Consider the following 16,126-nt stretch of genomic DNA (forward strand, 5'->3'; position numbering starts at 1 on the left):
GGAGAAGAGGAAGACTAGTGCATCTGACCACCAGAATAGAACAGGCAATAGAGCATCAGAGAGAGAATGGACAGTCAAGGTAGTTCCGTCAGGGCAATGATATGAGCTGGCTGTCCATATTAGTCCATGAGTAAAACACCAAACTCATGCCCAAGTAACAGGATTAAATGCACCTCATTCCAAAGCACACAGGGGCTATTTTAGAATGGGCCGAAAGATGATATGCACAAACCGCCCACCCCACCCCAGACACACACACACACACACAGAGAGAGTTACACACACACACACACACACACACACATAGAGAGTTACACACACACACACACACACACAGAGTTACACACACACACACACACACACACACACACACACACACACACACACACACACACACTTACTCACACAAACTCACACATACACACACACACTTACTCACACAAACTCACACATACACACACACACCACACATACACACATACACACAACCCCCACCCCCTCCGAACCCATCCCATCCCATCCCGCCCCAAGTCAATCCTTACTCCTCCTCCCTGCTTCCTTACACTCTCTGGCGTGCGCTTCCCTGCCAAACCTGATGGTGTGGCTATAGTTAGTCGGCCAAGTGCCAGTATATAAGAGAGCGGAGGCCCCCTTCAGTATGTCAGTCACATCGGCTTGGCGTAGGCTTCTCCTCTCTCGACCAACCCCAAACTCCACATAACCTTGAGAGATGGTGAGTGTGTCTTACAATCCTTTGAATGATTTCCCACCTTCCTTGTGACTTTCAAAAACCCAAGGGGACTAACTATCGAGCAGACAGGGACTTGGATATTAGAAACATGGACAGCAAAAAGAAAAAGAAAAGCATATCTCTATATAAATGTACATTCAGTAGCGAGAAGGAGACTAGACTGTATGGAGAGACGTCTGCCATGGCCTTGGGAGAGCTTGGCAGGAGCTGGAGGATGATCAGTCGGCTGAGAGAATCTAGACGAAGCATCAGAGCACTGTGCCTCCCCTGCTGGTATCTCATACCAGAGCACTGCAGCTTCTAATGGGACTGTCCTGCTCTAAAATCCTGAGGCTTTAGCTAGCCCTGCTAGCGCCTCTTTGACAGTTGATTTGACAGCTTTCCTAGACATATCCTCGAGACAGAGGTTATTAGATAGATAGATAGATAGATAGATAGATAGATACTTTATTGATCCCCAAGGGGAAATTCACGGCTGATCCATAGATATCATAGATACTTTATTGATCCCCAAGGGGATATTCAAGGCTGATCCATAGATATCACTTGGTCAAGCCTATGAGCAAAACCACAGAAACATGTTCCAGTGCAGTGACGCTAACCTGTGGCTAGTGGCTATCCTTTTGTTATAGCAAAGATTCTAGACTGTTCTAGAATATTTGTTATAATAGCAAAATCAGCTGTTGATAGTTAATGCTGTCGTAGTTCATTGTAACTTTACCTTGGATACTGTGTACAGCACAATAGTTTTTTTGTCAGTAGTTTATTCCACAATAGCTAGTACATTTGACAGAAGCCTATTTGTTTTAATATTATCTAAAAAAAAATGCTGTTCTTAAAACATTTCAACCATGGAAATATTATACTACTGACCTACTGACATGAAGTTGGAGATTTTCTGTTCTAGAATGTCATCATAAACTGTCACACACCACTCATGCTTTACTATTCACACCTGACAGAAGGTGCATGTCTGTGTCTATTCTGACTCTGTTCTTACCTGTGTATGTGTATGTGTGTGTCTCTGCGTGTGTGTGTGTGTGTGTGTGTGTGTGTGTGTGTGATCATTCTGACGCCCCCCACAGTCACCCAAGAAGGCCAAGAGGAGGCAGCAGGGCGGAGATGGCGGTTCCTCCAACGTGTTCTCTATGTTCGAGCAGAGCCAGATTCAGGAGTACAAGGAGGTGAGGTCCTCTCCAAACACTCCAAATAGCCGCACGGCGGCACGGCGAGGGTCAGCCGAGCATGGCCGCATCTCTGGGGAGGAGAAAAAGTGCTAGTCTACAGTAACAGTAGCATTGAGCCAAACGCCAAGAACACCTCGTGATGCTTTTTTTTAGAGTCATCCTACTTCGGCTCTGGCTTTTCAAGATGCCAGTGATATAAATAAGCAGCTAAGGCTTGACTTCCCTTCCCACCCCATTAAGATCCCTCAAAAAAATCACAAGGAAGACTTTTATTATGACGCGAGCATCCTCGTCATAGCTATCAACATCACAACTTCAACAGAATTAGTCCACACACGGAGTGGATCTAGTTGGAGGGAGAGGATCCGCAAACCTTTTTTACTCCTAAGTTGTCGATGTCTACCGTGGCTGCTGTGAGCCTCTGAGAGGGTGCTTGTCCTGCTTCCTTGTGATCCTCTGGGAATGTGATACCCTAACAGCTGCCACATACTGCTGGTGTCACACGGAGCGTTTAAGTTGCACTCCTGGGAAAAAAGTTAAGGAGGGTTCTGAAGCAGAGGACAGTAACTGTTCCTGGTCTGCTCAATGGAAAATTAAGGACTTCTTAATTAAGGAATATTATTAGATAGATATGGGCATACTCAGGGGTACCTCCAGAATCAGTTCGTTGTTGTCTTGTCAGTTCATGACAGAATGTGAACTTCTAAATATTCTTTTTTTTCTGTTGTGTACTTTTTTTGAACCTCTCTGAGGATAGCAGGCTGAAATGAAAAGAGGTGTTTTCTAAGAAATTCCGGCATTTAGCTTAACAAGAATGGATTTGTGAAAAAGCAGCCAGAGAAAGGTTAGTGTTAGGCTCTATGAGTAAGGAAGCACAATCTTATGCAACATTCCCTTTTTATATCCTGACTGCAAGGTACATACTTAGATGGGGTGTGGGTGGGGGTTGTGGGGGGGTGGTAGGGAGGGGGGAGTTCTGGGGGGCCACTGGGGGTGCAAAATAGGGGGTCAGAAGGGTGCTGTAATCAATCCTCTCTCCTTAAAAGTCCTCCAAGGTCTTCCGAGACTATTTTAACACCTCACCAAGACAAGTCGGCAGCAGCTGTCCGCTGAGGCGGTGGGGCGGAGGTCAGGTTACAGCGGCTCCTCAGCTGGCAGAGATGTGCACGCTCAGGAGGGCAGGGCGCGCTGAGGAGAGCAGTGTCCGTCGACGCCGCACGTTAATAAGTTAAATCCTGAGGAGAGCAGTGTCTATCAACGCCACACGTTAATAAGTTAAATCCTGAGGAGAGCAGTGTCTATCAACGCCACACGTTAATAAGTTAACTCCCACAGCTAAGTTCAATGGTGCCGCAAGCACTATTGATTATTGCATACACTCAACCAGCAGCTCTCATCTTCGTACCTCGCGTCCCCCAGAGATAAATATCAGTGAGGACTGATAAGAGTGCTGAAATCCAGATCATTATCATAAAGATCAACGGCATACAATCAATCTTATTCATTTTATTTTTATTCAGCGATCTTGACCAACCTTATTCTCTCCAGTTGCACATTCAGTGAAGAGGTTAGTCGATTACCAGACTGATGGTTTGTGGGAATTACATTAACCAGGACTTTCTTCCTATTCTTTTCCTTTTCTGCTTCTTCTTCTGCTTCTGCTTCTTCTGCTTCTTCTTCTTCTTCTTCTTCTTCTTCTTCTTCTTCTTCTTCTTCTTCTTCTTCTTCAGGCTTTCACAATCATTGACCAGAACAGGGATGGCATCATCAGCAAGGATGACTTGAGGGACGTGCTGGCCACTATGGGACAGCTGAACACAAAGAGTGAGGAGCTGGAGGCCATGATCAAGGAGGCTCCCGGCCCCATCAACTTCACCGTCTTCCTCACCATGTTCGGCGAGAAGCTGAAGGGTGAGAACAAGGACACATTTATTCATTTGCATCGATTCATTTGGCAGAAGCGTTTATCCAAGGCGACTTAGAATAACATTTAAGCTGCAGTGCAGAGGACACTACAGAATAGCTAGGAGCTACCACTGCATCTGTCAATTATTATATTTTGTACTGTATTATACTAGGACTAGAGGATAAGAGTGCCTACTAGAGGCTAGTACTTAAAGTGTGAGCACTATTATCCTCTAGTGGTGCAGAGAGGAATGTGTGCTGTTAAATAAAGACTATTTATCATATATTAATAATAATCTTTGTTTAACTGCACATGTTCCTCTCTACACCTCTCCTCTCATCTCCTATCTGCACCCCTCCTCTGCCGCCACTAGGGGTCTTTTAGTGTCTTTAATTGTTTTGATATCAACAACATGTATACTTGAAGTCTCATGTTTCCTATTTTTGGTTGATTAATTGTTCTCTCTCTCTCTCTCTCTCTCTCCTTCCTCTGTGTCTCCCCCTTTTTCTCTTTCCATTTCTCCCTCTCTCTGTCCTCCCTTGTTTCTCTCGTTCTTTCCCTCTCTCCCTCTCCCTCCGTAGGTGCTGACCCCGAGGACGTCATTGTGAGCGCTTTCAAGGTCCTGGACCCCGAGGGCACTGGCGCCATCAAGAAGGAATTGTGAGTGTCCTGATCCTGAGCACACACACACACACACACACACACCCACACATACTCATACTCACACACGCACAAATGCACACACATATACTCACACACACACACACACACACACAAAAACATACTCTCTCACACACACACACACACTCAACAGGCATTTTTACATTGATTGCCGTTTGTAAGATTACAGATTATAGATATCACCTTTCGTTTGTGAGTGGGCATTGTGATTCCAATTTGACTGTTGATGTATATTTAGTGTGAATAAAATATATGAATTCAGTAGCCTTAGTGACCCAGCATGTAAATTAGCCTAAATCAGTTGAAATCGTACATAGAAGATTTCAGAAACACCCTCTGACCTCTTGTCTTTGGCCCTTTAGCCTTGAGGAGCTCCTGACCACCCAGTGCGACAGGTTCACCCCTGAGGAGGTGAGTCTTCATGGATTATGTTCATGATTATGTTGATGTTGGTGATAATGTTTGTGATTGTAACCCATAAAATACTTTTTTTTTAATACAAAACCACTTCACATAATGTTACATGATAAAGATGATGTGCATTTTAGAGGCAACAGAATTGTTCATTTAAGATGAATAGGGTATGACAAGACAGCTTTGTCATAATCAACAAAGTAAAACGGCATAAACATTTGTTTAATGTACACACTGATGCAATTCATATTTCAGTCAAATGTATTATCGATTTATTATGCCAGTTTGGATGTCATGTTGTATCTGAGGTGGTGACTGATCATCTTCCTCTTCCTCCTCCTGCTCAGATGAAGAACCTGTGGGCTGCTTTCCCCCCAGATGTGACTGGCAACGTAGACTACAAGAACATCTGCTACGTCATCACTCACGGAGAGGAGAAGGAAGAAGAGTAACTTTTTTACTCATCGCTCCATCTCTCGACTTCTCCCACTCTTGCCTCTCTTTTCCTCCTCTCTCTCTCTTTCTTTCTCTTCTTTCCTACTCTCACCCTGCTCTCTCTCCCCTCCTCGGCGTGCTCTAGTTCCTCTGCTTCGACTTCCTTCGGCCTCTCACTTGCGCCAACAAAGACTTGTCTCCTGAGCTGAGCTTTTTTTTTTCGAGTGAGAGGCTTTTTAGGTGCTGGGCTTATGAATGTGTGAGCTACCTTGGCGGACATGGGATTATTTTCAATAAAATAACCTTGAAACAAGAAAGCGACCTCTCCTCTCCTCTCTCTCTCTCCCTCTCTCTTTCACTCTGTCCTCTTTCTGTCTTCCATCGCTCTCTCTCTTCTCTACTCCCTCTCTTTCCTCTGTCTCTGTTGATCCTGTCCCAACAGTGCATGTGCCATACCTACACCATGTATGCATACAATCAAAGCAAAGCAGACCAGCAGCGCGGTGACAGAGAGAAGCCGTTATTTTCTTGGGTGCTATGGCGTCGTGCTCGTTCGCTTATTTGAAACAACTGAGCGCTCGGCCCTGGCTGGGGGACTGCTGGGCCAGGAGTACTGCGCTATGTGGAGCAGTACATCCCCTGTCTTTACTCTTCACGTGAAGGAGATCTAGTTAAAATGCAGGGGTGCCTTTTGTTCTAAAATAGAACCCTCACCCCTGTCTTTCAGTTGCTCTCATTCTCTCTCCTTGGAGACAGAGGAACTTTAGGGGTGTTAACTGGGAAGGGGAGAAAGAGAAAAAGACTTTTAAAAAGGACAAACATTTTTGGAAGATCTTTATATAAGAGAGTGTTTATGATTGGGACGTAGAATGAGTAAGAAAGAGGTCATTAAAAAAACAAAAGAAGACATGTTTCTTTGTTTTGGCATCTTTTTTCTCCTCCTTACGATCCCGTCATCACAATCTTCCTTCCCCCATCCCATTCCATATCTATGTCCTTCTGCTGTCTATCCATTTCTCTGCTAGCGAAAAACATCTCTGTAACTAATAAACCATCAATGAATAAAAACACCAATTTTTTCGTAACCTTGTGTCTCCTTTGGTGTGACTTGGAATGGGATAGGAATACAAAGCAAAGCTTTAGGCATTGGATGACCATCCGTACAACAATATAAGAAAGAAAGAAAACATCTACTGTGGAAATGTAGGCTGCACACTGCCTAGATTGTCTTATGCATACATGTCAAATTGAGCACTGTTTAATTGGAAACAGGACACAGGAAAGATGTATTGCAAAGGGGGATGCGCCTTTCTTAGAGCATATCTATCTTAGTTATATTACTGTATCTAAGGGCACTACAAATTCAAAGTAAATCCAAGACAAATGTTTTCACAAATACCATACAAGTGTTTTATAAACATTTCAATCATATTTGCATTTCTTCAGCATCAAATCATTCATTATAGTAATATTATTAATAATAAACTCAGAGGAAGCAAAAAACAAACAAAAAAAAAATATTACATTACACTTAGCAGACACTTCTTGACCAAAGTGACTAACATATGTCAGCTATATTACAAGGGATCACATTGTCCCCGGAGCAACTTGGGCTTAAGTGCTTTGCTCAAGGGCACAACATTGGAAGCCGGGAATTGAACCGACAATTCACAATCAGGCTACTGCACACTAGCCCAGCTCCTTAACCACTACACTACCACCGCCCCAATATTTATTTCAATATTTAATTTCATTAAATATTGAAATAAATCAATGATTTTATAATGATAATGAACAAAAATAAATATATCGGAAAGGGTTTCAACAAGATGGGACATTTTGACTTATTTTGCTCGTGCAGGAGATAGAAAAGTAGACCAAAACAGTAGATTGACGAAAAGAGGATATTATGCCGTAAAATGAAGGCAATACTAGATGATTTCTGTTTGATTTACAAGCGCCATCTACAGGATTTTCATCGAAAGTCATCAAATTGAACATCGAGAGAAAAATAATTAGACAGTTGCCTATATAAATAGGAGAATAATGAAATAATGAAAGCATACATATAAACAACAATGATCATGAAATCAATTGTGAGTTTGATTGTTTTCACAAAACGAACAAAACGAGTGAATTATAAATAGTAGCCTATAAACTCAAAACAACTTTGGCATATGCTATTCAAAATGATAGGCTGTAGCCTACGTTTTTAGATTAAATGTTCACTCCAAATTGTTGTCTAGATGTAGGTGGTCATAAAAGAAATTGGTATCACTTGATAGCCTATTGTCTCCTATAAGTCTCATAGTTCTGCCAAAGTGTTTGTGAAATATAATTATCTAAAATGCAATGGCTTTCAATTTTTCATCTAATATTTAATCTGTGTACCACAGTTGATTTGACATTAATGAACAATCATCGACACATGAAGCAGTTTTAATTATTAGTAGTCTACACAGGCTACAGAATTACACAATTACAGAATAGATGAAAACACATAACTACAACAATACTGGTTCTTGCACCCCGCTGCTCTGTTCTGTCACTGGCAAGTGTGTGTGTGTGTGTGTGTGTGTGTGTGTGTCTGTATACAGGTGATGTATGAGTGCTGCAGTACTTATTTATTAGTTTATTCATTATTCTTAACATTGCATACATTTTATACATTGTACTTGCACTTTTTAATTTTTAACCCTTAATGGATGGGTTTTGCCCCTAATAATAATGATAAAGTTATCTGAACTAAACTGAACTATAAATCTGCCAATACAGGGTGCAAGCAGCAGTTTTACGTAAACATTTTGCCTGGGGCCCACAATGTACCTTGAAACAGTTCTGTGTGTAGGAGAACAAGTCTTCTACCGAGTGCCCCCCCCCCCCCTTCTTTGTCCTATTTTTGCAAAACTAACCACACCCCACTGCACAGCAAACATTTTGCAAATCTATAGACAAAACTCACAGCTTTACAGACAGTTTTCAACGGCACACTTCTAGCTAAACTGTACCCTTTGGCATTTATTCACACTATTTTGCTATTATAAACCAAAAGAGATACATTCTGAATGCTTGGAAGGACATGAAGATCAGGCCCATTAAGGGGAGCATGTACAGTAGGCTAAGCCTTATTACTGTAATAGACAAGCCAACACACTGCCTCTGGAGTACCCAGAGAAGCCACATGGTGGCAGCACACCCACACAAGAAGAGTCCACTCCAAATCAACATTTGGTAATTGGTATCAAGGATCATCTCTAGTCTTTGAGACAGATTGGCTCAAAACTGTGACAAAAAGGGGAGACAAAAAGTAATGAATTAACAAAAACTTACAAAAATCTACATCTAGAAGCCACATCTAGGACCACATTATCTCCATATTCAAGTAGGCTATACCAGCAATTATTAGAGAAGAGTTTCTGCTTGAATTCAAAGTATACACTCTAAAAAAAACAATGGGTTAAAAACAACCCAACCACTGGTTAAATAGTGGTCGAGCCCAGCACTGTGTTATATTAGCCCCGGAAATTGGGTTATGCTCATTGAGCTCAATGCAAATCAAACCAGCTAATAGGCTAACTGAAATAAAACCATGCCGATCTCTAGGCATGGTGAAGGGCAGGCTTGGAATTTCACCATTTTGGGGGCAAGGCCACTTGGCCTTCAGTTGGGCATATTTGGTGGGGGGCACAAAGGCCACATGTCAGGGCACCAAGGCCAAAGTTAACCATACAGTAGGCTATAAAAATGATTGAAATTGTATTTAGCCTATTCAATAGACCTGCATCACTGTATGAAACATTACAAGAATATGACATATATGACATCTGATCATCTAATATTTACAGATATCTAGGCTATATTTAACATTTATTTTATATTTGGCCTGTTATGAAATCATGTATTAAACAATTTAAGCACAGCTCAGCTTTAAGAAACTCAAATAGCCTAGATGCATGCTTAGCATTTTGTCATCATTAAGGCTACTTTAACAAACTCTTAGTCAGCTGTATATCCTCTGATTTTAATATTTACCGACATCTAGGCGATATTTGTAACATTTATTTTGTATTTGGCATGTTATGAAATCACGTAGGAAAAAAATTAAACACGTGAAACTCAAATTTGGAGACATGCATGTCGAAATTTGCTACAAATTCAAAACCGGATTACTCTGGAATGGCTAACTGTACAGAGGACTGTAAACCTTCGTGTTCGGTAAGGTCTGCTGTTTATTTTGATATATGGTTTGCCATGTTTTGAACGAAGGGTTCGTTAAGTATTCCAAGATGAATGAGGGAGATGGGCGCAGATCCTAGAATTTATGATTCAATTTAATCATAGTATTTATTTGTCTCGCGAACCGTTCACCAAATGGCTAACATTGTTTAAAAGCTGAGAAAAAGCTCTTTCATGTGATGTGATACTTGTGATGTCTGTATGATGAGTAGGCTACTTCGTGAGTAGTTCAACTGAGAAGAATGGGAATCTGGACGCACTTACTTTCTTGCCGTGCGCTGTCACTTTTCCACTGCTTAAAATGCTACAATAATTTGTGCTGTGAAAGATTATTTTGTCAGGCCATAGGCTAATAAAATACGCTTTTAGTCCGACGCAAACCAGAATATTGAGAGCAGGGGCCACCAAGGCCACAGTGGCCTGTAAACCTCTGATTTTCAAAGGGGCATCTCGGCCAACGCAAGGGGCTACGACGGCCATGGCCGCCGTGGCCGCCAGTGAAATTCCTACCCTGGTGAAGGGTATATGATGATGTGTATGATGAGCTAACCTAAAGAAAGGCATTAGAGCTGCTAAAGTAGCATACAAGAAGAAAATCGAGGGATACATCACATCACAGACAGCAACCCACGTGTGTGGCATGGATTACAGAACATCACCAACTACAAGGGCCAAAACATCACACCTCCCTCCGCTGATGCTACAATGGCGAAGGAACTAAACAGCTTCTTTGCCCCCGCTTTCACCAACACTCCGTTATCCCTCCAGGAACATCAGGTGAGGAAGGTACTGAGGGAAGTGAACCCAAGGAAAACTGCCAGACCCGACGGAGTATCAGGCAAAGTACAAGGCCTGTGCAGACCAACTCTCTGGGATCTTCCACATCTCCCTGTCCCTAGCTACCGTTCCATCCTGCTCGAAATCCACCACTATCATCCCAGTTCCAAAAACATCTGCCTGCAAAAGCCTGAATGACTTCAGGCCCATTGCACTCACATGTGAGGCGATGAAGTGCCTAGAAAGGCTGGTCGCCCAGCACATCAAGGCCTTCCTCCCTCCATCATTTGACTCTCACCAGTTTGCCTACAGGGCAAACCGCTCCACTGAGGAGGCCATTGCCATCACCCTCCACTCAACGCTGAGCCACTTAGATCGCCCTGGCAACTATGCAAGACTACTCTTCATAGATTTCAGCTCAGCCTTCAACACAATAATCCCGGACATTTTGATTAAAAAACTCCTGGACCTACACCTGCCTCCCTCCACCTGTGCTTGGATTAAAGACTTCCTCTCCAACAGACCACAAGAAGTGAGACTCGGCCACCATCTTTCCCCCGCACTCACTCTCATCACTGGCTCCTCCCAAGGCTGTGTGTTGAGCCCACTCCTGTATACACTTTACACATGGGACTGCTCTCCTTCCTCATCATAAAATTTGTCGACGACACCACTGTGGTCGGTCTCATTTCAGGCGGCGATGAGTCTGAGTACAGAGCTGAGGTCCAGAAACTCTCAGCTTGGTGCTCAGCCAACAAGCTACTTCTCAACACTTCAAAGACTAAGGAGATCATCATAGACTTCAGATGCAACCGCACTGCACTTTCTCCACCTGAACGGCGACTGCGTGGAAAGGGTGTCATCATTCAAATTCCTAGGGGTACACATCTCCGAAGATCTCACCTGGTCCATCAACACCAAAGCAATAACTAAGAAGGCCCAACAGCGACTCCACTTCCTAAGAATTCTCAGGAAAAACCACCTCGAACAGAAGCTGCTGGTGTCATTCTACCGGTCTATCATTGAAAGCATACTCACCTTTTGCATCACAGCGGGTTGCTCGGCAGCAGACAGGAAGGCTCTGCAGAGGATCATAGGCACAGCCCAAAAGATCATAGGCTGCCCTCTGAGCTCGCCGACTCCTGCTGCCTCAACAGGTCCAGATCCATTTTAAGGACTCTGCCCACCCTGCCCACCACCTGTTCAACCTGCTTCCCTCCAACAGGCGTTTCAGGTCTATAAATGCACGGACCACCAGACTAACCACCAGACTAACCAACAGTTTCTTCCCCTGGGCCATACGTTCCCTAAACCAAAAAAAGAACCCTCTGCAAACTGTGGCCACTCCCCACCCCCCCAATCTTCCCCTCCCCTGCCATGTTCAACCTCAAACACCCCCTGGACAATATTGCATTCTGTGCACCTATGCACTAGGCACTTTTCTTGCTATTAGGCTGCGGCTATTTTACTCATGTGTGCTGGAGAGTGTTCTGTCTGGGAGGGTTTGGAGGGTATTTTTTTCTGTGTAAATGTTGTGCTGCGTTTGGGGCTGGGTGGATGAGAGTGTGTGTAAGAGAAAGAGAGAGGGCAGGGCATATTGGGGATGTTTTTTCTGTATGTTTACCTATTTATTCATGAATTATTTATTGCTCTTTTAAAAAAAAAGCACTGGTCCCAGCCGTGGCGCAACTGGCTGGGGCACCTGCACCGTACGCCGGCGACCCGGGTTCGATTCCCGCCCCGTGGTCCTTTCCAGATCCCACCCCGACACTCTCTCCCACTCACTTCCTGTCATTCTCTACTATCCTGTCAATTAAAGGCATAAAAGGCCAAAAAAATATACAAAAAAAAAAAAAGCACTGACCAAGTGTGGAAACTTGAATTTTGTTGTGTTAATACTCTGTATTTTATGCAATGACAAATAAAGCTTCTATTCTATTCTATTCTATTCTATTCTATTAAGGAAACACCCCCATTCCAGCAACCTGTCCGACCCGCCACCCCTTTTGACCCCTGGACGGGTGGGGGGTGGGGCGTCGACGGGGAATGTCACTCTTGCCTGTCCTCAAAACTTGAGAGCCCTGCAGGGCTTTTTAGAAGGTGTGCTGTACAGTATGATAACCAGAAATTTGCCAGAGGCTGGCTCACAAGCCCAGCAGTTGAGTCAGAGGCCTGAGAGCGCAGTGAATGCACCCAAGGCTGGCTCACAAGCCCAGCAGTTGAGTCATGCACCTGAGGCAGGAGGGAGGCATGCTTCACGTCCTAATGACAATTTAGTCAAATGAGGGACTCTTTCCACTGCAGTGTTAGTTAACTTTGTGTGTGTGTGTGTCCAGGCACGCGGGAACCTATTTTTGACCAGATGTGCTGAATAACAAAAATAATGGATGTCCAACGATTTCTCCCCCCTCCCCCCTCCCCTGGACATGTTTAGGATTTTGACTGCTCCTCATTTTAGTGCGGTGTGCGGGTGATAGCGAGAAGTTTTAGAAAAGTCCTGGGCAGCCACAAATTCCAATGTTCCGCGACAGCACTCCGAGTCCACTGCGCCCACCCTAACCCCACAGAAGCGCACTTGACATCATTAGCCTATTTCAGTATAGCTAAGGAAAATTACTTTTCTGATCGTCAAAACCACACCAGAGATGTTAGGCTTTAAATATAGGCTAATTATCAGGCTGCAATGATCGCGCAAATAATTTCTGAATAGCCTAAAGTGTGTCGTCTCCACAGCAAGTATGTGTCCTAATACTTTCTATCTTAGCGACTAGGATAGTGAAATGATTTCACTAGCTATGCATTTATTATTTTTGCAAAACTGTAAAACACAATTAAAGTTTCTTTCAGCTTATCCATGTTTTTTTTTGAACGTGTAAATCGCATAGAATATGTAGGCCTATGTCAACCGTAGCCCTACATGATCGCTATCACATAGATGAAACCACGCTACGGTTCTTACAGTATCTGACTCACGTTCACGTTGATCTCTATAACTGTTAATTTTTAGTAGCCTATATTCGAACCTATCCATAACCCTTTTTTGCTATTTGACTCATCATTTCACATACAAAAATATAAATAATGTCAGACAGCGAATTAGTAATTATTTAAAAATATATATAATATTTTTTTTAAAAATCTATCTCCTGCCAGCAGGGGGTGCTGCTGCACCCTCAGCACCCCCCTTCCCGCGCCCTTGTGTGTGTCTCTGTCTGTCTGTGTGTGTGTGTGTGTGTGTGTGTGTGTGTGTGTGTGTGTGTGTGTGTGTGTGTGTCTGTGTGTGTGTGTGTGTGTGTGTGTGTGCAGAGGTGTTATAAAACTAGATAGGCACGTGGCAGGTGCAGAGATGGCAAAAGTACTCACTAGCCGTACTCAAGTAGAAGTACAAATACTCTGGTAAAAGTAGAATTACTGATTTAACTTCTTTACTCAAGTAAAAGTAACAAAGTACAGGCTTGGAAATTTACTTAAAGTATAAAAGTAAAAGTAGTCTTGTGAATGACAACCATTTTTTATGCAACGGTACCTGGACCACACAAATAGTCTAGGTCAGGTCACTTGATATGATTTTAGAAACACAACTGAGCCCTAGCACCAGGTCTTGCGAAGCTGTGTGCAAAAGTAGATCAATATAGAATGAATAATGAGTACTTTAGACCATTATTTGCTAAGGTATGCTCATGTGTTTTGTAATGCCCTATGGAAACTCCCCATAGGACTAATGGTTACCCAGAATGCATACTGACAATAAAAGTATGCATTTCTGAGTTTTTTTTTTGTAGACTATTTGGATTGTATGTCAGGTTCTGATATAGAATGACTACACAAAATTGATTACACAAAAGTCTCTATTTTTGCATTTTCTTCATGGGTGTGTAGTCTATAAGATGAACTATATATCTGCACAACTAATATTGGATAAAACAACATTAATATTTAATTCCTATGGATTCCTGTGAATATTTCAAACCCATAGTGGTAAAATAAGAGGTGGGTAGGCCTAAACTATGAATTCTGTGATCACGGTAAGGTGGACTGCGCCATGCGGTATGAGATTTTTAGAAAAAAAGGCATTCAGAACATGTTTGATGATGGTGGAGGTTATTGTCCAATGTTTATAACAATGCAAGTGGCATTAAGTGGTTCATAGAGTGTTTATGAGTGTACATATTGTTATTGTAGATAATACAGTGTGATTTTTAAATGTTAACAGTTGTAATTGGTGAATAAACTCTTTTGAGAGGTGGATAAACTCTAATTGAAATTTCAGAGGTGTAAACTGCGTTTACTTGTGTTTAGCCTCCACTACATCCCTGTTCAAGACCCAATGCTGCATCTACTTATTGCTAAAGATATAGGCTACACTGCAGCTAGAAGTTAGGAAAGCACCAAAGGCGAGGAGAGGAGGGCATTTGTCACTAAATTTAATTGAGACATACTATGTGCTAATGTTAATGTTACTGCCATCAAGCTGCAATGATTTGCAGCGAACGAATGCCGTCCAAATCTGTCGAGTCATCTTGTAGTGGTGCGTCAAGTGCAACTTATATTCCCATCCACTATTGAAGACGCGAGAAATAATAACGGTAACTCCACTGAAATTATTTGAAACTAAAGTAACAAGCCAGTTTTGTAAAATGTAAGGAGTAGAAAGTACAGATATTCATTTTAAAATGTAAGGAGTAAAAGTAAAAAGTTGCTTCAAAAATAAATAATTAAGTAAAGTAAAAATATGTGAAAAATCTACTTGGGTACATTAACGGAGTATTTGTATTTTGTTACTTTCCATCTCTGGGCAGGTGTTTATTTTCTCTTTCACCCCCCCCCCTCTTCCACACACACACAATATTATGGCATTCCCAACACAATGCACAGGGGGCCTGTTGCACAAAAGCAGAATTAAGACATCCGGGATAAGTTACTGAGCTGCGCTTAATGAATCCAAAACAAGAGCGTACAGGCTTAATTGGTTGCACAACAAGCAAGCCAGGATGAGCAGACACGGATTCATCAAGCCAGGTGAAACTTATCCTGGATAAGTGCGCGCTCACGGCTCCCTCAAATAGACCCCGCCACCGATCACAGATTCACTGATTCACCATGGCAACTAGAGCGGCTTCATTGCTTCTTCTACGGTGTGAAGTAGGTAGATAGCCTTCTCACAACAGCAACAAACAGCAACACCTCTGTTAAGGAGAATATTGCAACTAGTTCCGCGACCACCACGCGTGAAATGGTTAGGCACTCCCGTGACGTCACATTGTCGCATGACAGGTCGGGAACGGCGAGTATGTAAAAGTTAATTAATGATCACAAACGTTTAAATAATGACAGTGGGTCTAGGTATATGTGATAACAATGTGTAGTGGGCAGTGGAATAACTATTGGTTTCCGTTTGTGGTGACTGCTGACTGAGATAAGGGATGAGATTAAATAGATCCTGGAATTTAGCCTGGTCTGGAGCAGGCTAGCTCCACAGAATAAATCGCCATGGTGATTTATACCATACATATCCTGCTGCCCCCTATCCCGCTTTTGTGCAACTGGATCACGGATAAATTGAGCCAGGATAACCAAGATATCCAGGCTTAATCCCTTATCCTAGTTTTGTGCAATAGGCCCAGGGTCCTTACAAGACATATTTGTTTATCTCAGTAAGAAACAGTATAAATCCAGTGCACAAACCTGTACACCTGCACTCACAATCACTGTACCTGCTGACCCAATGAACAAACAGGA

General features: G+C 42.8%; 1 protein-coding gene across 1 annotated transcript; it reads left to right on the top strand.

The window, feature by feature from the left end:
* The first annotated feature begins 642 nt into the window (after nucleotides 1-642).
* Nucleotides 643-6,459, top strand: LOC143137530 (myosin regulatory light chain 2, skeletal muscle). Its single transcript, XM_076297765.1, has 6 exons — nucleotides 643-733; nucleotides 1,837-1,935; nucleotides 3,669-3,849; nucleotides 4,426-4,504; nucleotides 4,888-4,936; nucleotides 5,287-6,459. The coding sequence occupies exons 1-6, from the start codon at nucleotides 731-733 to the stop codon at nucleotides 5,389-5,391; spliced, it is 516 nt and encodes a 171-aa protein (XP_076153880.1). The 5' UTR covers nucleotides 643-730; the 3' UTR covers nucleotides 5,392-6,459.
* The last annotated feature ends 9,667 nt before the right edge of the window (nucleotides 6,460-16,126 follow it).

The sequence above is a fragment of the Alosa pseudoharengus genome, unplaced genomic scaffold (genome assembly GCF_046254945.1).
Source record: "Alosa pseudoharengus isolate Yale_2024_CS ecotype anadromous, Long Island Sound unplaced genomic scaffold, YU_APseudo_1.1 YU_APseudo_1.1_scf_21, whole genome shotgun sequence".
In the NCBI taxonomy this organism is placed as follows: domain Eukaryota; kingdom Metazoa; phylum Chordata; class Actinopteri; order Clupeiformes; family Clupeidae; genus Alosa; species Alosa pseudoharengus.

Bases quoted from the DNA above. Each gene is read 5' to 3' on its own strand.
- LOC143137530 (XM_076297765.1), top strand. The intron at 3,850-4,425 runs GTGAGAACAAGG...CTCCCTCCGTAG, and splicing joins GTTCGGCGAGAAGCTGAAGG to GTGCTGACCCCGAGGACGTC. The intron at 4,937-5,286 runs GTGAGTCTTCAT...CCTCCTGCTCAG, and splicing joins ACAGGTTCACCCCTGAGGAG to ATGAAGAACCTGTGGGCTGC.